Source organism: Colossoma macropomum, unplaced genomic scaffold (genome assembly GCF_904425465.1).
Source record: "Colossoma macropomum unplaced genomic scaffold, Colossoma_macropomum, whole genome shotgun sequence".
Taxonomy (NCBI): Eukaryota; Metazoa; Chordata; class Actinopteri; order Characiformes; family Serrasalmidae; genus Colossoma; species Colossoma macropomum.
In genome coordinates this window covers 28,769,896-28,797,395 of record NW_023494794.1, presented here as the reverse complement: position 1 = coordinate 28,797,395, position 27,500 = coordinate 28,769,896, and the positions used below count along the sequence as shown (strand labels likewise).

Here is a 27,500-nt window from a genome sequence, read left to right as displayed (position 1 = left end):
AAATGTTCCCCCGTTCTCACAGTTCTAGATTGTTCTACCCATTCACACTATTCTAGAATGTTCTACCCATTCACACAGTGCTGGAGTGTTTTCCCTATTCACACTGTTCTAGAATGTTCTACCCATTCACACAGTACTAGAGTGTTTTCCCTATTCACACTGTTCTAGAATGTTCTACCCATTCACACAGTACTAGAGTGTTTTCCCTATTCACACTGGTCTAGAATATTCTACCCATTCACACAGTACTGGAGTGTTTTCCCTATTCACACTGTTCTAGAATGTTCTACCCATTCACACAGTACTAGAGTGTTTTCCCTATTCACACTGTTCTAGGATGTTCTACCCATTCACACAGTACTGGAGTGTTTTCCCTATTCACACTGTTCTAGAATGTTCTACCCATTCACACAGTACTGGAGTGTTTTCCCTATTCACACTGTTCTAGGATGTTCCACCCATTCACACAGTACTGGAGTGTTTTCCCTATTCACACTGTTCTAGAATGTTCTACCCATTCACACAGTACTGGAGTGTTTTCCCTATTCACACTGTTCTAGAATGTTCTACCCATTCACACAGTACTGGAGTGTTTTCCCTATTCACACTGTTCTAGAATGTTCTACCCATTCACACAGTACTGGAGTGTTTTCCCTATTCACACTGTTCTAGGATGTTCTACCCATTCACACAGTACTGGAGTGTTTTCCCTATTCACACTGTTCTAGGATGTTCTCCCTCATTAACACCGTTCTTCCCTGTTAATACGGCTGCCAGTATTTCTCCCAGTGACATTCTCTGAAATTCACACGGTTCTAGAAAGATCTTTCTTCTTCACACTGCTAAGCAACAAATCACCTGAGACGAGAGAGGAAGAGAGAAACTGTTCTGTTGTTCGGTTCGTGTTTCTATTTCTGGTTTTCCTTTGTTCCCCTATTTACGTTTATGTTAATTGCTTTGGCAGTAAAGCACAGCTGAGCTGAAATGAGCTGCAGAGAGCGAGAGAGAGAGAGAGAGAGAGAGAGAGAGGAGTTAAGATGAGCTGATGAAGGAGTGAGGTACTGTGGAGAGTGTAGTCTGTCTAACACTCACGGAGAGTGATGGGCAGGTGAGTCAGGCAGAGTGAGAAGTTATTGCTGTGTGTTGTTTTGCAAAAAGAAAATCTACATTTTTGCTGTTTTTGTCATGTTTTTAAATCTAAACAAACAAAAGAAACTCAACCTGTCCAAACAGGATAGAAAACAAATGTAAATGTCTTTATTTCTGTAACTAACGATGTTATTAATTAAGTAAACTGAATATAGAGCAGAATATTGGTGTGATGTCACTTTAAGAGGAACCCAGCTGGCTTACGGCTTTAGACTGACCCTGTGTGCGTCTGTGTGTGTGTGTGTGTGTGTGTGTGTGTGCGTCTGTGTGTGTGTGTGTGTGTGTGTGTGTGTGTGTGTGTGTGTGCGTCTGTGTGTGTGTGTGTGTGTGTGTGTGTTTATGCATCTCTGTCCTCTGAGGAAACTGCACTGGTTCTACCAACACCTCAGGAGAGGGAAGGAGGGAGGGAGGGAGAGAGAGAGTGAGAGAGAGAGAGAGAGAGAAAGAGAGAACGAAAAAAACAACAGCAATAACAAAAAAAGAGAGACAGAGAGAGAGAAAGAAAGAGGGAAAGAAAGGATTAGTGAAGGTAAGAGAGCTGGGACAGAAAAGAGCGAGAGGAAGAAACAGAAAGAAGGAAAAAGAAATAAAAAAAAGAAAAAGAGAGAGAGGAGAGTGCTGGTGTTTGTCCTGATTTCACCTCTCTCTCTCTCTCTCTGTCTCCTCTCTCTCTCTCCGGGGATGTTATAAAGTCTGTATCTGCAGTAAAGTGTGTGTGTGTGTGTGTGTGTGTGTGTGTGTGTGTGTGTGTGTGTAATGGTTCGGAGAAAGAACTCAAAAGAAACGGGTGCCTCAGGCTGAGCACCACACACACACACACACACACACACACACACTCAAACTTGTGTAGTACATGTGTAATCCCACTCAGCTCACTCAGAGAAAGTGGAGGGTTTCTCTCTCGCTCTCTCTCTCTCTCTCTCTCTCTCTCTCTCTGTTCGGTTCATGCTGTTTTACTGGGAGAGTAAACAGTAGTACATTTGTTTTGCCAGAGTTTAAGAATATTAAATAATAACTAAATAAGAAATCATCTATTTTAAAGGCTGTAAAATAGTTTATATTAAAACAGTGAAGATTCAGTATTGCAATATTGTAGCACTGCGGCTGAAATAAGTCCTGTTTATCTCTTCACGTTGACAGACCCTTAACAGTGGTTTCTAGTCTAATGCTGTTATCCTGAAAGATTTTCCTGGTCGTGGTTGAAATCAGTGCAGTTGGAGCTCTTTAATGTGCTGTTCTCTGAAGCTAGGCGTCCTCCTATAGGAGAACCACTTGGCTGAATCCACCGACAGCAGAGGCAGTGGCTGTAGTGTAGAGCGTAACGCTGCTGTCCTCCCAAAAGCAGACTGAGGTTTGATTTCCCTGTCCAGACAAGGACACCACGCAGTCAGAGTCCTAACACTACATTAGCCTAGCACTTCCCAGCCTGGTCCACTGCACATTTCTGTTTTCCCTGCTTCCAACACACCTGAGACAGGTAATCATCTCATTAACAACTCCCTACTGAGTTCAAATAGGAGTGTTAAAGCAGGGAAAGCTCTGCATTAGCCTATCACTTAGCAGAACTGCAGCTAAAGATCCACCAACAGAATAACATCACAGCTAAAAATCAACTGATACTATAACAACATAGAGGAAAATCCACCAACAGGAAGATGCAATGGCTGAGATTCACTAATGAAAGTATGTAGTGGCTAAAACTCACCAATAGGAGAAACGTATGGCTATAAATCCACTAATAAGAGAACAGTAGGGCTAAAAATCCACCAGTAGAAGAACAGTTTGGCTGAAAGTCCTCCAATAGGAGAACAGTATGGCTAAAATACTGTATGTTCAGTGTGCTGCTCTGTATGATCAGTGTGCTGTTCTGTATGATCAGTGTGCTGCTCTGTATGATCAGTGTGCTGCTCTGTATGATCAGTGTGCTGCTCTGTATGATCGGTGTGCTGCTCTGAATGATCAGTGTGCTGCTTTGTATGATGTGCTGCTCTGTATGATGTGTGCTGCTTTGTATGATCAGTGCTGCTCTGTACGGTCAGTGCTGCTCTGTTTGGTCAGTGCTGCTCTGTATGATCAGTGTGATGCTCTGTATGATCAGTGTGTTGCTCTGTAAGATCAGTGAGCTACTCTGGATGATCGTTGCTGCTCTGTATGATTAGTGTGCTGCTCTGTATGATCAGTGCTGCTCTGTATGATCAGTGCTGCTCTGTATGATTAGTGTGCTGCTCTGTGTGATCAGTGCTGCTCTGTATGATCAGTGCAGCTCTGTATGATCTATGTGCTGCTCTGTATGATCAGTGCTGCTCTGTATGATTAGTGTGCTGCTCTGTATGATCGGTGTACTGCTCTGTATGATCAGTGTGCTGCTCTATATGATCAGTGCTGCTCTGTATGATCAGTATGCTGCTTTGTATGATCGGTGTGGTGCTCTGTATGATTGGTGTGCTGCTCTGTATGATCAGTGTGCTGCTCTGTATGATCAGTGCTGCTCTGTATGATCGGTGTGCTGCTCTGTATGATCAGTGCTGCTCTGTATGATCAGTGTGCTGCTCTGTATGATCTGTGTGCTGCTCTGTATGATCTGTCTGCTGCTCTGTATGATCAGTGTGCTGCTCTGTATGATCAGTGTGCTGCTCTGTATGATCAGTGTGGTGCTTTGTATGATCGGTGTGGTGCTCTGTATGATCGGTGTGCTGCTCTGTATGATCGGTGTGCTGCTCTGTATGATCAGTGTGCTGCTCTGTATGATCAGTGCTGCTCTGTATGATCTTTCTGCTGCTCTGTATGATCAGTGTGCTGCTCTGTATGATCTGTCTGCTGCTCTGTATGATCAGTGTGCTGCTCTGTATGATCAGTGCTGCTCTGTGTGATCAGTGTGCTGCTCTGTAAGATCAGTGCTGCTCTGTGTGATCAGTGTGCTGCTCTGTATGATCAGTGTGCGGCTCTGTATGATCAGTGTGCTGCTCTGAATGATCAGTGTGCGGCTCTGTATGATCAGTGTGCTGCTCTCTCTGCAGGTGAAGTCTGGTTTCTTACTGCTTTTCAGAAATTTAATGTTTTTTCTTTGTATCTATAATGGAGTCAGCCTTGGAAATTAAGAAGTATAATTCCAGTGCTCCATTCTCTCTCTCTCTCTCTCTCTCTCTCTCTCTCTCTCTCTCTCTCTCTCTTCTTTTCCGCTGAATGTTAAAAGTTGTTCCCTGCGGCTCCGAAGTAATTACTGTACAGGAGTCTACTGGGAAACACCGGAACAAGGGATGGAGAGAGAGAACATCATAAAGAGTTAGAGGGAGAAATGGGGGAAGGGGAAAGAAAGAAAATAGGAAGAGAGGAAGACATAAGGAGAGAGAAAAGGGAGAGAGATAGAAAGGAAGGGAAGAGAAAGAAATGAATGAGAGAAAGGAATGGACATAGAAAGTAGAAAGAGAATAAAAGGGAGAGAAAGAGAGAATTGAAGAGAGTGAGAGAGAATAGAAAGGCTGAGAGAGGGAAAGAGAGAGAGGAGGGAAAGAGAGAATAGAAGAGTGAAGGAGAAAGAGAATAGAAGGGGAGTGAAGGAGAGAGAGAATGGAAGGGGAGAGAAAGAAAATAGAGAGATAGAAGGGAGGGAGAGAGAGAATAGAAAGGGACAGAGAGATGGGAAAGAGAGACTAGAGAAAGACAGAGAATGGAAGGAGAGAGAAAGAATAGAAAGGGATAGAAAGAAAATATAGAGATAGAGGGGAGGGAAAGAGAAGAAGGTGAGAGAGAAAACAGAGAGGAGGGAAGAAGTGAGAGAAAGAAAACAGAATGGAGGGAGAGAGAGAGAAGGGAAGATAAAGAAAGGAAAGAGAAACTAAAAGAAATAGGGAAAGAAAAGAGGAAAGAGAATAAAAGGGAGAGAAAGAGATTTGGGGAGAGTGAGAGACTAGAATAGAAAGGGAGAGAGAGAGAGAAAAGAAAATAGAAGGGGAAAGAGAATAGAAGGAGAAAGAGAGAATCGAAGGAGAATGAAGGAGAGAGAGAATAGAAGGGGAGAGAAAGAAAATAGAGAGATATAACAGAGGGAGAGGGAAAGAGAGAAAGGAAAAGTGACTAGAAAGAGAAAGAGAGAGAATAGAAGGATAGAGAGAGCAGTAAGATGAGTGTGGGAGAGAGAGAATAGAAGGATAGAGAGAGAATAGAAGGGGAGAGAAAGAAAATAGAGAGATATAACAGAGGGAGAGGGAAAGAGAGAAAGGAAAAGTGACTAGAAAGAGAAAGAGAGAGGGAATAGAAGGCTAGAGAGAGCAGTAAGATGAGTGTGAGGGGAGAGAGAGTGATATTCCAGTGAGAGTGAGTGCGGGACGTCCTTACGTAACTCTGCTCTGTTAGAGTCACTGTAAGGAGTTCAGAGTGATTCAGCTGTCAGGTTGTTTACGATCGTACTGTACAGGAAAAAACACCACTGTAAAATCAATACTACACCACATACACAGCATTCCAGCTCCGTCTCCTCCTCCTCCATCCCTTCCCCCTCTCTGCTTATCTCTCGTTTTCCCTCTCCTCCCTGCCTGACACTTTTCTCTCTCCGTCTTCTCTTCCCTTCTTTTTTCCTCGGCCTGTATCCACACTAATGGAACCGTCACTGTCCGTGGTGCTGAATTCAGCGCCTGCAGCAGAGAGAGCGAGAGAGAGCGAGAGACAGTGAGACAGAGAGAGCGAGAGATGGTGAAACAGTAGGTAATGCAGGGAGAATACAGATGAGCTGAGCTGTATCAGCTGCATGCACTGTGTTATTATACAGGAAAATCTTTGCTAAGAGTTCAGGCACAAAGTCTGTAAGCACCAGCGTTTCTACTGAAATGAAGGTGTTAATAGTGAGTTTGTGCTGCAGTAACAGCCTCTACTCTTCTGGGAGGGCTTTACACTAGATGTTGAACATTGCTGTGTGGATTTGATGGAGCATTAGTGAGGTCACGTACTGATGTTGGATGGTCAGTTCTGGATCGCTAACTCATCCCAGTGGTATTGGATGGAGCTCCATCACTCCAGAGAACACAGTTCCAGTGCTCCACAGCCCAATGCTGGGGGGCTTTATACCCCTCTAGTCCACGCTTGGCACTGGGCAGGCTCATGTGCGTATATCATATATATCCAAAACTGTAACTTTACAGAAGAAGCCAAAAAGGATTTTAACTTTTAATGTAACTCAATGTAAAGACGTTTTATTTTGGAGTATTACTTCTAATTACTTCTAAGATAACTTCTAAAAATAATATAACCTGCAGCCCATTTTGAAGGGAGTAAATTTTAGCACGTAAAATCATTGTGTGATATACATTCTGTGCATCGCGTGTTCACCTACAGGCAGGTGTCTGTATGACATCATCACTGTGTGTTGAAGTGATGGAGATCTAGTGGTGAGAGAGAGGAGCCTGAGCATGACATAAACAGACGGGGGCACTTTAATGAACGAGAGATCCACCCCCGCTCTCTCTCTCCCTCTCTCTCTCTCTCTCTCTCTCTCGGTCTCCTCCCCTGGTGTCTCTGCGCTCCGTGCAGAGTGTGTGTCGGGTTTGCTGTGAGCAGTGAGCGGTGTGTGTGTGTGTGTGAGTGTGTGTTCAGCATGTTTGTGTCGGTTTGGTACGCGAAGAAGATGGGGCGCCGCTTCATCAACAACGTCCGCAAGGCAAAGAAACAGAGACACACCAACACGGTAGGAGCTGCGGGAGAGCGCGTATGTTTGTGTGTGTGTGTTTGGTGTGTATCAGCTGGTAATGTATGTGTGTGTGTGTTTGCATTTGTCGGAGAGGGAATCAGTGTAGGTGTGTTTGTTTGTCTGTGTGTCAGCTCTAAAAGTGTTTCTGTGTGTGTGTATCAGCTGTAAAAGTGTGTGTGTGTGTTTGTGTGTGTGTGTGTGTGTGTGTGTGTGTGTCTGTGTGTGTGTGTGTGTGTACCCACACTACCATTCACTAGTTTGGAATCACTTTAAACAGCTCTGAGCAGTAGAGACCACCATTCATTCATTAAATTTCCTGTTAAAAATGCCATTAAGTACAAGTTATTAATTTGTTTCTGTGGAGATTAGATGTAAGATAATCCACTTGCATAAGGCTGTTTTAAATAAGTGGAGTTCAAAAACTGCTTAAAAGCTCCAGAGAAAACGAGGCTCCTAACAACCACCTGGTAGACCCCAAAACTGCCCCCATCAGATAAACAGCACTTAAAGCTTTCATCTCTGAGAGAGAGGAGAAAATCAAGCTGCTTCAGATCTGAAAACATCCACAGGTGTTTCTGTCCATCCTTCCACTGTGAGAAGACGACTCAGTGCTGTGGGTCTGAAAGGATGTGTAGCTGATCAAGAAGAACCTCACTGAGAAAAGGAGACGGACACATCAAACAAAGAAGCTGAACAATGGACTGACCACCCCAGAGTCCAGACCTCAACACCACTGAATGCGTTTGATTGCTTCAGAAAATGATCAACCAGCTTCTAAGACTGAACTTTGGAGGTGTGTCTGCAGATTCTTTGAGGAACTGAAAGTGAGTCTCCTGTAAAGAATGGAAGCTGGAATAAAGGTGAAGAGAGACTCACTGAACATTTGAACAGCTGAGATTAGATTTCGCTGTTGATGATTCTGTGTGGTTTTCTGTTATATATGTTTTTTTGCTATTTTCCTGATGCAGAAAAATGAATAACTTGTACTTAATGCCTGTTTTGTTTGGTTTATTTGCAGTTAAAAGCATTTTGGGAGCAACAAAAAGTTGATATGGTTGATAAAACAGTAAAATTAAAGCAGTACACCATGAGAGTCATTGTAATACAGTGATTTTATTACGGTTAAGGGTGTTATTAGGCATTAAAACCCCTTACCTGCCATAAAACCACTGTAATGCACGGCCTTGAGCGCCTTATTGCTTTTTAAATCAGCAACAACATAAAAATAATTAAATACACAAGTCACGATAAACAGTTCTTCTGCTTAGAGATGCAGTTTGTTTAGAGTGGACTATTTTTGTGTTATATATGGTTCTAGATAGAACCTTTTTGAAAAGGGTTCTACATAGAACCAAAAAAGGTTTTTCTATTGTGTACGATATCAAGCTTGTATCGATAAAAGAACCCTTTTTGGTGCTATATAGAATCATACACAACACATTCTCCATCAACCTGAAGAAACATTTTATAATACAAAGAACCCTTTAAGCATGCAAATGGTTCTTTGAGTGTTCCTAGTTCTATTTAGAACCACTAAATTTACTAAAGAACCCTTGAAGAAGCATCTTTTTAAAGAGTGTAGTGATGTTTAAATCAGAATCCTTCACCTACTGCCACATTCGTAACGCTAATTTCAGCTAGCGTCTCAATGTGATTTCCTGTAGTGTGTTAGCATCAAGCTAACACAGTCACTCATCTGTTTTCCTACACTGGGTTTAATTGTGTTCGAGGCGGATCGAACAAAAACACAGACATGTGAAGCGTCAAAGACGTTGAAGTGACATTATTTACTTTTGATTTTTTTTTTTTATTAATTTACAAAATTACTCCGTTTAAACAGAACCGGGTTCTTCCTTCTGTCACTTCACTCTGTGGTTCTTATGAGCAGCACAGCAGCCCATTTACAGCACAGTTGGGTTCACTTAATTAGAGCAGTAAAGCAGGACTGAGGTTGGGGGTCTCAGCTGTGTATGTGTTGAGTATTTTACAGAGCATCTCAGCCAATCAGATTTCAGATCTATACTATACGTTTTATAATAAAGAAAAATATATATTTATTTATTTAATTATAGTAATCTCTTGTCCTGATGTTTTAATTTATTAGTGATTCAAAACTTTTAACCAGTAGTGTATCCACACACACACCCACCCACACACACACCCACACACACTCACACTCACACACACACCCACACACACTCACACTCACACACACACCCACACACACACACTCACACTCACACACACACACCCACGCACACACACTCACTCACACACACACACACACACACACACTCACACACACACACAGAGTGTGAAGGATGAAGATTAATGAAAGTAATACACACAACTGAGTTACACACAACTGGACCACTGTGGAAAAATTCCATAGAGTCAGCACTTTACTCATTACTGCTTACAGAGAGAGAGAGGGAGAGAGAGGTGGGTGAGATGGGAGGAGAGGGCGTACAGAGACAGAGAGAAAGAAGAGGAAAGAAGAGAGAGAGGAGAGATGGATGAAGAGTTGCAGAGAAAGAAACGAGAGAGAGGAGGGAGAGAAAAGATGAGAAGAGAGAGAGAAAGGGGCAGAGACAGAGATAAAGAGACAAAGGAAGAAGAAAAGAGAAAGAGGGCTGAAGAGTGAGGAAAGAAAAGAGAGAGAGAAAAAGGAGAAAGGAAAAGAAAAGGAATAGAGAAAGGAGAGAGAGAAGGGAGAAAGAAGAAGAGAAAGAGAGGAAGCAAGAAAGGAGAGAGAGGACAGGGAGAGAGGAATCGAGAAAAGAGAAAGTGGAAGAGAGAGAAGAAAGAGGAAGCAAGAGAAGAGAGAGAGGAAGCAAGAGAAGAGGGGGGGAGGGAAGGAGGGAGATAGAGAGAGAGAAAGGAAGAGAGGAACCGAGAAAGGAGGGGGGGAGATAGAGAGGGAAGGAGAGAGAGAGAGAGAGAGAGAGGTTGTCATAATGAATCTAGTCAGACGGCCCCGGTGGAAAAGTCCAGAAACGGCAGTAATAGATGTGAAGAACAGGTCACTTCACACAGAGGGAGAGAACATGAGAGAACGAGTGTGTGAATTTGTGTTAGGTAAACACTGTGTGTGTGTGTGTGTGTGTGTGTGTGTGTGTGTGTGTGTGTGTGTGAAGCTGTTTATTTATTCATAAGTCGTGTTATGGAGTGAAATATTGCAGCTTTGTTCCCCTCAAACCCCTCAGGGCCAAAACACACCCTCACACACACACACACACACACACACACGTATGTATGTATCTGCATGGAACCATCTACAGCACATTCTCCATCCATCTGAAGAACTCTGCAAATTTTTCTGTGTTCATGTTTCTATATAGAACCATTGTATTTACTAAATAACCCTTGAAGAACCATCTCTTTAAGCATGAAAGCATGCAGAAGGTTCTTTGAGTGTTAATGGTTCTATGTAGAACCATTTTCTTTAGTAAAGAATCCTCGAAGAACCTTCTTTTTTAAGAGTCTACAGAGAACACACTTCTGCACATTTTAACACACGTTTTAATTGCTGTTGCTGAATTTAACATATTTTGGGGGTAAAATCAACACAAACTGTGTTCTGTGTAAAAGTTTTGGCTCATAATTTATTCTGATATGTTAAACTCAACAAATAAACAGAAATTGTGTATTAAATTAACAGAAAAATGACGTTTTCTGTAATAAGAACAGAGTGTTTAGCGCTCAGATCGAGACGTGTGTTATGTGTGTTATGTTTCAGTTCTGGTTGCTTTACGCTGAGGCTGGGAATCTTCTCCGTACTCCGTACACTCTATGGAGATTCCAGAGGGCGGGGTGTGTGTTTGATTGGCGGGTGACAGCTCTGTGGTTAGTGGGCGGAGAATAAACAGGCAGAACAATAGCAGAACCGCTTGGTATCATTATCTGGAGAGCTCTTACTGCTCTCCTCTCTCTGTGGACGGCTATAGTTGGACGCTCTGCTCTGAGCGCATCCTTTAGCGTGAGCGGGTCCTTTCATTCTCTCCTCTCCCACACACACCAACACGAGTGGGAGGGATGAGTGTGTGTGTGTGTGTGTGTACGTTGGCAGTGTTAGGTGGTTATGCACACATGCTAACACGTGCTAGCATTTCTTTTTTTCCCCGGAACAAGGTTTATAGCTACACTCCTAAAAAGGATGGTTCTTCAAGGGTTCTTTAGTAAAGACAATGCTTCAATTCAGAACCATGAACACCCAAAGAACCATTTGCATGCTTAAATGGATGGTGAATGTGTTGTATGTGTCTCTATTTAGCACCAAAAAGGGTTCTGCTACTGTCGCAATATCAAGCTTACAACAAAGGAAGGGCCAATAGACTGACTGTACCAGGACCATTTTCACAAAGGTGCGTCTACAACACATTTTCCATCAATCTGGAGAATGATTTCACCAGGCAGAGAACCATTTAAGCATGCAAATGGTTCTTTGAGTGTTTGAGAACCATTGTCTTTACTAAAGAACACTAGAAGACAGTGGTCTGGAAAGCAGGTATTATTTATAAAAACTGTTAAAGTTCCACTACGTACCGTTAACTCCCCAGTCCATACTGTCCAAATATGGAAACTAAATCTGTTTTGAATTCACTCAAAAATGATAAAAAATGTGTTTTTGTTTAAAGGACTTCAGTGTTTGACATATATTTTTCTGGGAATGTCAGCTGAGGTGACAGATGATTAGCATTTGAAGCTCTGCTGTAGATCAGTGTTTATGTTTGATGTGTTATCTAGTACAGAAAGAGAGAGAGAGAGAGAGAGAGCTTTACCTACTTCAACAAACAGAACACATTTACAGTGAGACTCGACAGGATGTTAAAATGTCCGCTTGTGTCCAGAACCAGACCTGTGGTGACTCTGTTCAGGAACCGGGTTTCTGTTCTGACTTTATAAAACACTAACACTCTCTCAGTGCTGCTCTGCTGCGTTCTGCTGCCCACTCACTGTCACTCTGTCAGCGGCAGACGAAGTGTGTTCACTAGCAGCTCTGGGCTTTACCTCCTCTGTAACACACACACACACACACACACACACACACACACAAACACAGAACACAAACACACACACACAAACACAGAACACACACATAACACAATTAAGACACAAATAACACACATACATAACACTCAATACACACACACACAAAGAACACACACATAACACACACAAAGAACACACATAACACTCATTACATATACAAATAACACAACACACACACAAATAACACAAACATAACACAAAAAACAAATAACATACATAACACACTCATCACACACACACATAACACACACTCATTACACATACAAATAACACATAACACACACACACAAATAACACATACAAAACACACAATTAAAACACAAATAACATACATAACACACTCATCACACACACAAACACAACACACACAATTAAAACACAAATAACATACATAACATACTCAGTACACACACACAAATAAAGAACACACGACACACAAAGAACATGCATAACACACTCATAACACACACTCATTACACATACAAATAACACAAACACAGAAATAACATGCATAACACACACACAAATAACACATACATGATACACACAAAACACTCATTACACACAAATAACAAATACATAACACACACACAAATAACACAACACACACAAATAACACTCATAATACATAACACGCTCATTACACAAACACAACACTCATCACACATAACATACTCATTATACACACACTCAAAACACACTCATTACAGACATATAACACAGTCATTGCACACACATAACACACAAAATACACACATTAAACACACATTACACATATATTACACACACACACACATACACACTCATTAGACACACACACAACACACTTGTTATACAGAACCCCCAAACCTTTTGATGAGGTCGTCTTCCTTCTTCATTATTCCATCCACTGGCAGCAAAACGGCTCCAGAGCACGATGCTACCACCACCATGCTTTACAGTTGGTACAGCGAGCTTGGGGTTGAATGCCTCGCCTTTAATCCTCCAAACATACCTCTGGTCATTGTGGCCAAGCAACTCAATCTTCATCTCATCTGACCATAAAACATTCATCAGTTGTCATCATTCATTCATTCATTAATTCATTCATCCATTCAGGTACTTACTTTCAGCAGTAATTGTGTTGATATAAAATATTGCATTTATGTGGAAATGATGTACATTTGAATCCAGTAAATTCAATGCAGCACTGTTCAGTGTAATCAGAGGCCACAGGCTGATGTTTACTACGCTTTTATTCCAGTGAGGAATATTAAAGTGAAATGTCAGAGTGCAGTGGGCTGTGAGTGAGACGCCGCCGCCGCTGCTGATGTATACATTAGTGTGCGTTCGTTTATCCTCTCCTGTTCTGATGATCAGTGTAAATGTGAGATGGCTCTCAGGTTAATTCGGACTCGGTTTAATTACTTTGCGGCTTTGTGCCAGATTCGCCTTCATTAGCGCTGTGTCGGGGGATGTGTTAAGCTGTGTTGTTTTTCTCCAAATGAGGGTTTAACCTAGAAAACTACCTGAATCTGCCTATACGTTTACTAATGCATCTGTTTCTCCTTTTGCCTCTGTTAGTTAAGCAGATTCGCCTTATGAAATATCAATTAATCAGGAGGTTAAAAAAGAGACTCCATTCATAAAATCCCATTCAGCCTAATGAGAAACTGCAGAACAGACTCGGTTTATATCACAATACCTACATTTAGAGTCAGTTATTCATTCAGCCTAATGAGAAACTGTAGAACAGACTCAGTTTATATCACAATACCTACATTTAGAGTCAGTTATTCATTCAGGCTAATGAGAAACTGTAGAACTGACTCAGTTTATATCACAATACCTACATTTAGAGTCGGTTATTTATTCAGCCTAATGAGAAACTGTAGAACTGACTCAGTTTATATCACAATAGCTACATTTAGAGTCAGTTATTCATTCAGCCTAATGAGAAACTGTAGAACTGACTCAGTTTATATCACAATACCTACATTTAGAGTCAGTTATTCATTCAGCCTAATGAGAAACTGTAGAACAGACTCAGTTTATATCACAATACCTACATTTAGAGTCAGTTATTCATTCAGCCTTTTTCTAAGATTAGATTTAAAAATCGCAGTATATCACATTGCTTACAGCATCGCAGTATATGAGAGTATATCAAATCGAATTCCCTGTATCATGATACGTATCGTATCGGCGGGTTCTTGCCAATTCACAGCCCTAACTAGCACTAACAGTAGAGATCTATTCTCTGCTATTATAAATATTAGTGAATAAACTCTGCTGCTCAGAGCTGCACATTCAGTATATTCATCATCGCAGCAGCCGGCTGAGAACCAGAGTGTTCGCAGCTCCATGACGTGTTCTGCGATTTTAGCGAGGACCATGAGAAAACACCATGGAAACCACACCGAGGGAGCGAGTAGCGCTTATGGAGCGAGGGATGATGGATGGAATGGATTAAAGAGAAAGAGAGAGAGCGAGGGGAGGCGTTAACGGAGAGAGATGAGGAACGTGTGATGAAAGAGAGAGAGACCGGAGAAAGACAGACGTAGAGAGAGAGACAGTGAGTGGGTGGCTAAATGGAAAGAAGCAAAGTAAAGAAAGAGTAAGAGTGAGGGAGAGAGAGAGAGAGAGAGGGAGGTAGCCGCTGAAAGAGGGATTTTAGAGTGGGAGTAGAAAGGTTTCATCGATTTGTTTCTCTTCTGAGCATGCTCAGTAAGCCTCCTCACTGCGTTCATATCCATCTCTCTCTCATCGTCTCGCTCTTTCACTCTTTCACTCTTTCTCTTTCCATTCTCTCTTTTTCTCTCTTCTTATCTTCATCCTTCTCTTCCTTCATTCTCTCCCTTATTTCTCCCTTCTCCTCCCTTCTCTTTCTCTCTCTCTGTCTGTCTCTGTCTCTCCCCCTTCTTTCTCCCTTCTCTCTCTGTCACTCTCCACTTTCTCTCTCTCCCTTTTCTGTCTCTCTCCCCTCTACCCTTCTCTCTCCCTTCTCTTTCTTTCTTTCTCTCTCTCTCTCTCCCTTCTCTCTATCCATTGTCTCTTTCTCTCTCTCCCTTCTATCTCTCCCCTATTTCTCCCTCTTCCCTCTTTTCTCTTTCTTTCTCTCCCTTTCTCTCCCTCTTCTTTCTATCTTCTCTCTCTTTCTCTCACTCTCTCTCCCCACCCTTCTCTTTCTTTCCCTTCTCTCTCTCTATATATCTCCCTCTCTCCCTTTTCCTTCTCTCTCCCCCTCATCCTTTTCTCTCCCTTCTCTTTCTTTCTTTCTGTCCGTCTCTCTCCCCTTCTTTCTATCTTCTTTCTCTCTCTCCCTTCACTCTATCCCTTATTTCTCCCTTCTCTCTCCCCTCTCTGCCCCCTTCTCTCTCTCTCTCTCTCTCTCTCTCTCTCTCTCTCTCTCTCTCTCTCTCTCTGTCTCTCTCTCTCTCTCTCTCTCTCTCTTTCAGTGCTGTCTAAGAGCTGCAGGTCAGCAGTATTTGTGTGTAGAGTGTTTAGAGTGCAGTGAAAGGCTAAATTTAGCATTGCTCTCTGAACTGCTCTTAACCTCCTCAAAGCCAAACAGACAGAACACACCCCACACACACACACACACACACACACACAGTTAGGCATGAAAGAGTTCATTGAACTGTGATGTGTGTAAACAGGAGAGAACACTGACACACATACAACTGTCCTCTCCAGGCTCCGCCCACTGAGGTGTACTTTCTTCAGCCTAATGAGAAACTGTAGAACAGACTCAGTTTATATCACAATACCTACATTTAGAGTCGGTTATTCATTCAGCCTAATGAGAAACTGTAGAACAGACTCAGTTTATATCACAATACCTACATTTAGAGTCGGTTATTCATTCAGCCTAATGAGAAACTGTAGTCACCATGAGTCACCATGGCAACGTCAGATGCTTGCCTAACCTGTTCCAGGGCATCCACTGATGCTTCTAAATTGTCTGCATAATTAAGTAGTTAAGAGTCATTCAGAGTCGTTCAGAGTGGTTTGGTGTGAAACTCTCTGTTCTAGAGAAAATTGCCAAGTCAGAACTGTTCACAGTGGTGGTGATAGGAACCAGACGTCCACCTCTAAAAGCTCCCTCACAGAAAGTTACTACATGAAATGGTTATGAATTCACTGCCTGATGACTGTTTTATAATAGTTTAGAGAATGTTTCTCATCTCAAAGAAAGAAAAATCAGTAATAATAATAATCAATAATAATAATAATAATAATAATAATAATAATTCCAACAACTACAACAATAATAATCATCAAACAATCAAGATATATTTAGCTTATTTCATATCTGGTATCTCTCTCTCTTTCTTTTTCTTCTCTTTCACTCTCCTTTTTGCTCTCCTCTTTCCCTTGTTTCTCCTTATTTTGTCCTTGGCTCTTTTGTCTCTCCATTTTTCTCATTCTGTTTTTCTCTCTCTCTCCTCTTATTGTAATTCTCTCTCTTTAGAGTTCTGTTTTTTAAAACATCCGTGTTGTGAGCTGAGAGGGGAGTGTGTGTGTGTGTGTGTGTGTGTGTGATCTGTATTGATTATGATGAAATGTTTGCTGGAAACATGTTCACCACTTACAGTAATCCGTTCGTCTGATTCTCCATCATTCTGATTGGCTGTTGTGTGTGTAGGGATTTGCATGCACAGCTAAGAGTCTGTATTCAGGTTCAGAAAATCCTGTATCGTCATTATTTTGTGCACTATTTGAAAACAGCAGCTGCTCTTTGCACTGCTTACATATCAGAATCTTAAATAATCCACAGTAACATCTCACCTCAACAGATGTTAAGAATGTTTTTCCTTCTCAGAAATACTAATGACACATCACCAAACAATAAGGCAAATGAGTTTTCTAAAGATGATGATGATACTGATGATGATGAAGCTGATGATTATAATAATGATCATGTTGATATGATGTGAAGGATGATGATGGTGATATGATGATAGTGATGATGATGGTGATGATGATGATGATGATGGTGGTGGTGATGATATGAAGACTGATGATGATGGTGATGATAGTAATGATGATAATAGTGATGATGGTGATGACAATAGTGATAATGGTGATATGGTAATGATGATAGTGATAATGGTAATGATGATGGTGATAATGGTGATGATAGTGTTGATGATGATGATGACAATAGTGATGATGATGATAGTAATGATGATGATATGAAGAGTGATGATGATGGTGATGATAGTGATGATGATAATGGTGGTGATGATGCTAATAGTGATCATGGTGATGAAAATAGTGATGATGGTGATTGTGATGATATGGTGGCGATGATGATGATGCTGATAATAGTGGTGATGATGATAGTGATGATAATAGCGGTGGTGATGAAGACAGTGATGATGATAATAATGGTGGTGATGATGATGATATTGATATGATGATAGTGAGGATGATGGTGATGATGATAGTGGTGATGATGGTGATGATCATGATGATGATGACCAAATGATGAAGTTAAAACGGAAGAACAACATTGAATCTAATAGAGTTTGTTGCTCGATTCAGTTAATCAGTCCATTAGTTACTGACATTTGATTGATTGTCATTGATTATCTGCAGTTAGCATGAAAACAACCAGGTGTTGAGTTCCTCAGCTCTTCAGTAAAGCAGGCAGTCCTCTACTTTTTTCACTCCTACTAATTTTTGGGACTTTGTTTCCCTGAAAGCAGAAGATTTCTTTGCAAAAAGATGGGACTTTAATCTAAAGTAAACACTTACTGTTTTGTCAGGTCATATGGGGACATTTGAGCGAGGCTAACTGGCTAACGATTTGGTTTTTGGAGATTATAAACGTGGCCGTGTTTATTGAACCACTAAAAAAGGTTTGAGGGTTAGTGTTCAGATGGTTAATGAGGACCTCTCCACACATGGTTTGCTTGTTTTTCTTCTGTGGAGTTTGTTGCTAATTAACCCTGTGCTGTGTGATGCTAGCTTGATGCTACAAATGAGCTCAGAGAAGAGCGTTTCCAGACTAAGAGCATAACGAGGTTCTCTGTAAGACCTGCTTAGAGTGTAAACCTGCTGAGGGAGATGAGCTGTTTTGACGTTACGGTAGCTATTGTTCAAAATCTTACCGAAAGTTAAAAGCAGTTTTAATGAGCGTAAGAGAACCGAATAGAACCGTGAACAGCTTCAGTCTTCAAGGTGTTCAAACACGGCGCTTTGTTCTTTTCCCCTCTAATTTTAGTCAGAAGAGAGTCAGACTCGCATTACATCACCAGCTTCTTGGACAATCTATGTTCATTTAGTTCTATTTATACTCCCCCTCTTTCTTCCTCTCTCTTTCCCTCTCGGTCTCTTTCGCTCTGTCTGACGGGGATAAATTAGAGGCCTAACGAGCTGTCTTAATGAGTCTACGTCTGGAGGAGGAGGAGGGAAAAAAGAAGAGCGAGAAAGGAGGGAGAGAAGGGCAGATGTTCGCTCAGAGCAAGAAGAGTAGAGATGGGGAGAAAAGTGGGAAGTGTAGTTCGATGTTTAGCTCGTACGATGAATTCCAAATAACTTCTGCTTTCTGCTACTAACTTTGGAGGCTGTGATGTGAACTGGGCAGGTGACAAATTTGGTGACACCTTCTCCTGGTGTGAATCTCCAGGCTTGGATTGTTTTACAGTAAAATACACTCTCTCTGAATTTAAATACAGAAGATACTTAGTGTTCACATTGAAAGCAGAGGTGTTACATTGAGAGTGCTAAGCTGAGAGTTGAGAGTGACGAATTTGGTGGGAAATCCTGAAGTTTAGCAAAGAATCTTTGTTTCTGCGAGAGAATGATGGTGTTTGGTCAGGGAATGATGGTGTTTGGTGGGGAATGATGGTGTTTGGTGGAGAATAATGGATTTTTGGCAGAGAATGATGTTCTTAGTTGGAGAATGTTGGTGTTTGGTGGAGAATGATGGTGTTTGGTGGGGAGTAATAGTGTTAGTTGGAGAATGGTGGTGTTTGGTGGAGAATGGTGGTGTTTGGTGGGGAGTAATAGTGTTTGTTGGAGAATGGTGGTATTTGGTGGAGAATGGTGGTGTTTGATGGACAACGGTGTTGGTTGGAGAGTGATGGTGTTTGTTGGAGAATGATGGTGTTTGGTGGGAGAATGATGATGTTTGATGTGGAATTATGGTGTTTGGTGGAGAATGATGGTGTTTGGTGGGAGAATGATGGTGTTTGATGGAGTAAGATGGTGTTTGGTAGAGAATGATTGTGTTTGAAGGAGAATGATGGTGTTTGTTGGAGAATGATGGTGTTTGATGGAAAATGATTGTATTTGATGGGGAATGATGGTGTTTGTTAATGGAATGATGGTGTTCGGTGGAGAATGATAGTGTTTGGCGGGAGAATGATGGTGTTTGTTGGGGAATGATGGTGCTTGATGTGGAATGATGGTGTTTGGTGGGCAATGAAGGGCATTTTTCAAATGGCACTCAGCTCTAGTGTAGACAGTGAAGCCAAAAAGACCAGCATAGGAAAAATGAAAAATGGGGAAAATGTTATTTTAAAATAAGAGTAACTGAACATGGATTTGACTGATGTTCTCACTCCAAACAGAGGAAAGCTGTCTGCCCTGCGTCTGAAGCAGAAGATCCAGACTAGTCGGCCAAACTGCAGTCTTACGTTCAAGGATTCCATGAATAATTGAGAGGAGAAAAATGAAAGGAGAACAGAGCGAAATGCTGGAAGAAGAGTCGAGAATGTGATGTTCTCTTTATTAGGCAGCTGGTTTAGCGTTTTCTGTAAAGAACATGATGTTTTGCCTTTAGCAGCAGATTAATAATGAATGAAAGTCTGTTTGCACAGAGACAGATGTGCTCTCTGAGCGAGGCTGTAAGTGTGTGTGTAGTTAAGAGTTCCTCAAACCGCTGCTGCATTCTTCATCATATGTATGTGTGAAGTGTCAGCGCTCGTCAGTGTGTGATATCAGCGAACACATTGACCCACATTCCTCTGAGAAAGCCTTTATTTTAGTCCATCCCTAGAATAGCAGCTGACTGAGAATAAACACCTCACAGCACTGAACTCACTCTGAACATCAGCACAACAGCAGAGAGAGAGAGAGAGAGAGAAAGGGGACGAGTGAGAAACTGAGAGAAATGAGAGTAGAGAGAGAGGAAGAGTGAGAAACTAAGAGAACTGAGAGAGTAGAGTGTGAGAAAGAGAGTAAGAGTGAGAAACTGAGAAAAAAGAGTAGAGATAGAGGAATAATGAGAAACTGAGAGAGACAGAGAGGGAGAGAGGAAGAGTGAGAAACTGAGAGAAATGAGAGTAGAGAGAGAGGAAGAGTGAGAAACTGAGAGAGACAGAGAGGGAGAGAGGAAGAGTGAGAAACTGAGAGAAATGAGAGTAGAGAGAGAGGAAGAGTGAGAAACTGAGAGAGACAGAGAGGGAGAGAGGAAGAGTGAGAAACTGAGAGAAATGAGAGTAGAGAGAGAGTAAGAGTGAGAAACTGAGAGATAAGAGTAGAGAGACAGGATAAGTGAGAAACTGAGAGAAATGAGAGTAGAGAGAGAGGAAGAGTGAGAAACAGAAATGAGAGTATAGAGAGGGAGGAAGAGTGAGAAACTGAGAGAAATGAGAGTAGAGAGAGAGGAAGGGTGAGAAACAGAAATGAGAGTAGAGAGAGGAAGAGTGAGAAACTGAGAGAAATGAGAGTAGAGAGAGAGGAAGAGTGAGAAACAGAAATGAGAGTAGAGAGAGGAAGAGTGAGAAACTGAGAGAAATGAGAGTAGAGAGAGAGGAAGAGTGAGAAACAGAAATGAGAGTAGAGAGAGGAAGAGTGAGAAACTGAGAGAAATGAGAGTAGAGAGAGAGGAAGAGTGAGAAACAGAAATGAGAGTAGAGAGAGAGGAAGAGTGAGAAACTGAGAGAAATGAGAGTAGAGAGAGAGGAAGAGTGAGAAACAGAAATGAGAGTAGAGAGAGAGGAAGAGTGAGAAACAGAAATGAGAGTAGAGAGAGGAAGAGTGAGAAACTGAGAGAAATGAGAGTAGAGAGAGGAAGAGTGAGAAACTGAGAGAAATGAGAGTAGAGAGAGAGGAAGAGTGAGAAACAGAAATGAGAGTAGAGAGAGAGGAAGAGTGAGAAACAGAGAAATGAGAGTAGAGAGAGAGGAAGAGTGAGAAACTGAGAGAAATGAGAGTAGGGAGAGTGGAGATAGAGAGAGAAAGAAAGAAAAGAGAAAGAGATAGTAGGGGGACAGAGAACAGAAGAGAAGACAAGTGAGCTCTTGGAGTCGGCTCATTTAGGCGAAAGTTGGGAGCTCACGTGGAAAACGAAGGCAGGTTAATGGTTCTGATGAAAAGCTTCTCTGAGTTGATGTGAGAAAAAGAGAGAGAGATCTTGTTTGTAGGCATTTGAAACAGAGATGGGCGGAGAGACAGAGAGACAGAGAGACAGGGTGATGGCTGAGCTCTCAGTGAAAGCCAGTGATGTGTGAGGATGTTATGTAAGCCGTTTAGGAACTGGGTCATACTCGATTGCTGTCACCTCCCATCACATCCTGAACACCCTTCATCATCCTCATCATCGCCTCGGAAACACTGGTTGTCATGGAGACTCACTATCACACCCAGCCATCTCGAATAAACTGTGACTGAATCAGAGGGAGAGTGTTTCTAATAAAGTGGCCAGTGAGTGGAGGAAAGGAGGTGTTTTGAATAAAGTGGACAGTGAGTGGAAGCTCAAGGGGGGTGTTTCTAATAAAGTGGCCAGTTAGTGGAAGTTGGGGGGGGTGTTTCTAATAAAATGGCCAGTTAGTGGAAGCACAAGGGGGTGTTTCTGATAAAGTGGCCAGTTAGTGGAGGCACAGGGTGGGGGTGTTTCTAATAAAGTGGCCAGTGAATGGAAGCTCAAGGGGGGGTGTTTCTAATAAAGTGGCCAGTGAGTGGAAGCACAAGGTGGGTGTTTCTGATAAAGTGGCCGGTGAGTGGAAGCACAAGGTAGGTGTTTCTGATAAAGTGGCCAGTTAGTGGAAGCACACGGTAGATGTTTCTAATAAAGTGTCAAGTAAGTGGAAGGGGGGGGGGATTGGGGGGTTTCTAATAAAGTGGCCAGTTAGTGGAAGCACAACGGAGGTGTTTCTATTAAAGTGGCCAGTGAGTGGAAGCACAAGGGGGGTGTTTCTAATAAACACCTAGAGTGTATAGATGTTTGTGCTTGTGTATGGAGGGTGTATCAGAGAGTGTATCAGCGATGGTGGAGAGCTGGTGGAGGCTGTTTCCGTGCTGTAGTCTGTTTGCTCTGTAAGCACTTCAGCTGCACAGAATCTCTCCCATATTAATGAAAGCACGCTGAGGAATAACCCGAGAGAAAGAAGAGAGAGAGAGATGTGGAGAGAGAGAGAGAATGTGTAAAATGCCAGAGGAGGTGTGCGTGGTGTTTCCTCCCACGCGTTGGGTGTTTTTCCACTTCTTCATAGCTGCGGTTCTCACCTCACTCTCTCTCGTCCTCCGATTCCCTCTCCTCGCAGCTCACACATACTACTATGTGTTTCCATGGTCTTCACTCTGAGCGTACGTGAGTGCTGTGCTGTCAGGGGGAGTAAAGACAACCAAACACCTTTCAGTGTTTGCTAAATCATTTAATAATACCAGCACATCTCTGCTGCAAAGGAAAACATCAGCTTTGTGCCTGGTGTGAACACCAGCTAATATTAATGTGAACACCAGCTAATATTAATGTGAACACCAGTTAACGTTAATGTGAACACCAGCTAACATTAATGTGAACACCAGCTAACATTAATGTGAACACCGGCTAATATTAATGTAAACACCAGCTAGCATTAATGTGAACACCAGCTAACGTTAATGTGAACACCAGCTAACATTAATGTGAACACCGGCTAGCATTAATGTGAACACCAGCTAATATTAATGTAAACACCAGCTAATTTTAATGTAAACACCAGCTAGCATTAATGTGAACACCAGTTAACATTAATGTGAACACCAGCTAACATTAATGTGAACACCAGCTAACATTAATGAGAACACCAGCTAATATTAATGTGAACACCAGCTAGCATTAATGTGAACACCAGCTAACATTAATGTGAACACAAGCTAACATTAATGAGAACACCAGCTAATATTAATGTGAACACCAGCTAATATTAATGTGAACACCAGCTAGCATTAATGTGAACACCAGCTAGCATTAATGTGAACACCAGCTAACATTAATGTGAACACAAGCTAACATTAATGTGAACACCAGCTAATATTAATGTGAACACCAGCTAGCATTAATGTGAACACCAGCTAATATTAATGTAAACACCAGCTAGCATTAATGTGAACACCAGCTAACATTAATGTGAACACCAGCTAATATTAATGTGAACACCAGCTAGCATTAATGTGAACACCAGCTAATATTAATGTGAACACCAGCTAACATTAATGTGAACACCAGCTAGCATTAATGTGAACACCAGCTAACATTAATGTGAACACCAGCTAATATTAATATAAACACCAGCTAATATTAATGTGAACACCAGCTAGCATTAATGTGAACACCAGCTAACATTAATGTGAACACCAGCTAATATTAATGTGAACACCAGCTAGTATTAATGTGAACACCAGCTGACATAAATGTGAACACCGGCTAACATTAATGTGAACACCAGCTAACATTAATGTGAACACCAGCTAGCATTAATGTGAACACCGGCTAACATTAATGTGAACACCGGCTAACATTAATGTGAACCCCAGCTAATATTAATATGAACAATGGCTAATATTAATGTGAACACCAGTTAACATTAATGTGAACACCAGCTAGCATTAATGTGAACACCAGCTAATATTAATGTAAACACCAGCTAGCATTAATGTGAACACCAGCTAGCATTAATGTGAACACCAGCTAACATTAATGTGAACAATGGCTAACATTAATGTGAACACCAGCTAACATTAATGTGAACACCAGCTAATATTAATATGAACAATGGCTAATATTAATGTGAACACCAGCTAATATTAATGTGAACACCAGCTAGCATTAATGTGAACACCAGCTAATATTAATATAAACACCAGCTAGCATTAATGTGAACACCAGCTAACATTAATGTGAACACCAGCTAATATTAATATAAACACCAGCTAATATTAATGTGAACACCAGCTAATATTAATGAGAACACCAGCTAACATTAATGTGAACATGTTAATGTGAAGCAAGAAAACTGTAATGTTATTGAAGTTGGTGCTGACAGACTTTCCTCTTACCAAGTGACTCACTTCCACTCTTATTTATTATAATATATTCTATTTCTGTTTCTCCTTTTTTCGTCTGTTTATGCTAATTTCTTAGGCGAGAGAGAGAGAGAGAGAGAGAGAGGCTGTGTGTGTTTGCAGACATAAAAACATTTTTTACATGGTGGGAATTTTTTAAATCTGTGGAAAACACTGTACTCTCTCTCTGTCTCTCTCTCTCTCTCTCTCTCTGTCAGTCTCTCTCTCACTCTCTCTCTCTCTCTCTGCGGTGTAATCAGCTCATTGGTGGGTTTGTTATCTCTCCTCTGCAGGACTGAAAGACTCACCGACATAGACTGAACCCTGACTGACTCTCAGCTCATCAAATATCAAATATCTCTCTCTCTCTCTCTCTCTCTCTCTCTCTCTCTCTCTCTCTCTGTCTGACATGAGACTAAAATAAATCTTTTTAAGGAACCTCCACATGATTCTAATAGTCTTCCAATGTCTCTCTCTCTCTCTCTCTCTCTCTTTCTCTGTATCCTTTTAGGCTAATTCTCCACCAGTAGTAGTAAATACAGACACTCTGGATGGATCACCTTATGTAAGTATGCTCCGCTGACGCTTTATATTATATCATATTACAATCACATAGGTATAATCATATATTATATTAAAGGGGAACTCCACCGATTTGTCGAACATTCTGCATAGATAAATGATTAAGATGCAAATAATGTCATGTAGAGTGGTTTGGTGTTAAATGCTCTGTTATAGAGAACCTGACCAATTGTTCACAGTGGTGGTGATAGGAACCAGACGTCCACCTCTAAAAGCTCCCTCACAGAAAGTTCCTACATGAAATGGTTATGAATTCACTGCCTGATGACTGAGACACTGTTTTATGATAGTTTTGTGAAAATGTATTTTAATCCATTCATGATGGTGGAGGGATACATACAGGGTGTTGTGAGGCAACAAAGTTCCCAAACTTATTATTTCCAGATTTATAACTATTTTACCTTCATGAACATTCCATCTAAATCTCATAAGACTCGTGGAGGTTCACTGGTGGTTTTGGATAGTAAATAAAATGTCTATATTTGTGTTGTAGTCATGGCGACCCCTGGTTCCTATCACCACCACTGTAAAGACATCTGAACCATTTCACATCTGAATCTCTCTGTTTACATTTCAAGGACTGAATTATTCAAATTTTTTGAAAAATTGGTGGAATTCTCCTTTAAAGCCCCCGACGGCCAGCAGAGGGCGCTCTAGCAAAGCTGCTCCTGCAGCGTGTATGTGTCCCCATGTTGCCAATATTTGAAGTTCTTCTTTTTTATGATGGGGCAGAATCAAAGGTACTTTTTTAAATGTATACAGAGAACAGCAGTGATTCTTCATAATATAACACATTTCTGTTTGAAAATATAAAATAAAACAAGGGTAAAGTCCAAAATACAATAATAATAATGCAGACCTTGCTATTTGAGGCCTTAACATGTTGTATATACCACCTCATGACTTTGTGTGTGTAAGTCATCAGTGGGAGATGTTTACAGAGAAAACTCTGCTACACAAGCTAATATCAGTCACTGTCAACATAATAAAACGTCCACATGAATATTTACGCATGTAATGCATTGTCACCTGAAATTGGTCACTGACTGCGTTTACATGCACTTAATAATCTGATAACTGCAGAAAATCAGATTTTGTCAGTAACTGGTTCGGTGTGTTTACATGCACAGCCAATAAACTCACAGAAGACGTGAAATAAACGTAATGTAAAACTCAAACTAGGTGAAAATATGAACATACATCATCTAGAAGATGAAGAATATTTAAATCCTTCATTTCGTTGAGCATGTAGTTTCAGCGTAGCTCCAAAAGTGTTTTGCTGCGTCTTTCGCAGCGATGCTGCTCGCTTATTTCCAGTACCGCCGTCCGTTTTCACACATGAGCAGACTAAGAAACCCGAAAGAAATCAAAGTAAGAGTTCACATGCACTGGGAAGTCTGATTACTGAGCTAAAATCCAGCCTCTTTATCGGATTCTTAATCAGATTTTTAAACTGTTTACGTGAACATTTGAAAAATCTGATAACTGCAGAAATTCGATTATGATTGGATTGTAATGTCGCAGGAAAACATGTTCATGCTAACATTGACATTAGATACAAAATATTCTGTGTTATTGCAGGAAAATTTGCCGAACTTTTTCATATTTTTGTTATATCTGCATTTTTCTGGAATGTGTTTTTCAGGTCAACGGGACGGAGGGGGAGATCGAGTATGAAGAGATCACGTTGGAAAGAGTGAGCACTCTGAGTTTATATGAGAATGTGTTATTAAATAATACATATGTACGTATTGGGACACAGGGTTGGTGGCCATAGTGCTAAGGTACGCATTAAAATGCCAGTTTTTTATATAAATATAAATAAAATAGACCAGGTAAACATAATTTAAAGAAATTTTCAAGAATTTTATTTCTACTTTATGTTGTGTTGCAGTACAGTACCTTAATGATAAGGAATGAAAATAGAGAGTTATTTTTTTTTTAATTTGAACTTAATTTATAACAATACTCATGGGAAATATTCGATCACCCCACCAGTTTAAAATTCACACCATTTGAAATTTACAAATATTAAAAATGAGCTCTTTTCATCAGTTTGCTTTTTTTAACGATACCTTCAGACAGCATTTTGGAAAAGCCTGTAAGACTGACTATGTTAAAGAGTGTAAGCATGTTTCGGCAAACTGTACATCAACAGTCTGTCAAACCGAATGATCATAACAATCTTCAGAACAGGACAGTGAGTCACATTTCAGTGTTTGATTATTTGTGTTATATTTAAATGCTTGTTTTCCGGTAAAGTGCACTGTTACTGTCGACTGCACAGTGTAACAGCCTGAACTTTATTACAACTAATATCAAATTTATCAAGGTTAAATTCTAGAGAGAAAAAGGAAATTATGGTGATTGCTGTGCTTGTTAACGGTGTATCACTGCTGGCAGAACAAAACCTCGTTCTCCAATCTCCGTTTTCAGTGACATAATGTGAAAATGCCTGTTGCTCTTTACACTGTGTGTAAATTTCATGGTGAATGGACCAAAAGAACCGGCCCAAAATGGCTTGGAAAAAAGTCTGGTTCCATTGACTTACATTAAAAGTAAAGCATGTTTTTTCCTTCTCCTCTAAAGTTACAATTTAGGATATATGTGGTTTTGTTCTGACAGCAGTGATACACACCTAAATACACAATAATAAAAAATGTCATGGTGGAAATTCATAAAGGTTTGGTGTTACTTCAAGGCAACATATCAGTGCTGTCAGAAGAAAACCTTGCATCTCCATATTTGTCATTTTTCAGTTTTTTTTATATGGTTT

General features: G+C 40.9%; 1 protein-coding gene across 1 annotated transcript in view; it reads left to right on the top strand.

Moving 5' to 3' along the window:
• Positions 1-27,500, top strand: part of LOC118814895 (disks large homolog 4) — an 88,757-nt gene that overhangs the window by 39,753 nt on the left and 21,504 nt on the right. The window contains exons 4-5 of the mRNA XM_036580756.1: positions 24,654-24,707; positions 26,370-26,420. Of these exons, the coding sequence (XP_036436649.1) occupies positions 24,654-24,707; positions 26,370-26,420 (105 nt within the window). The remainder of the gene's footprint in view (positions 1-24,653; positions 24,708-26,369; positions 26,421-27,500) is intronic.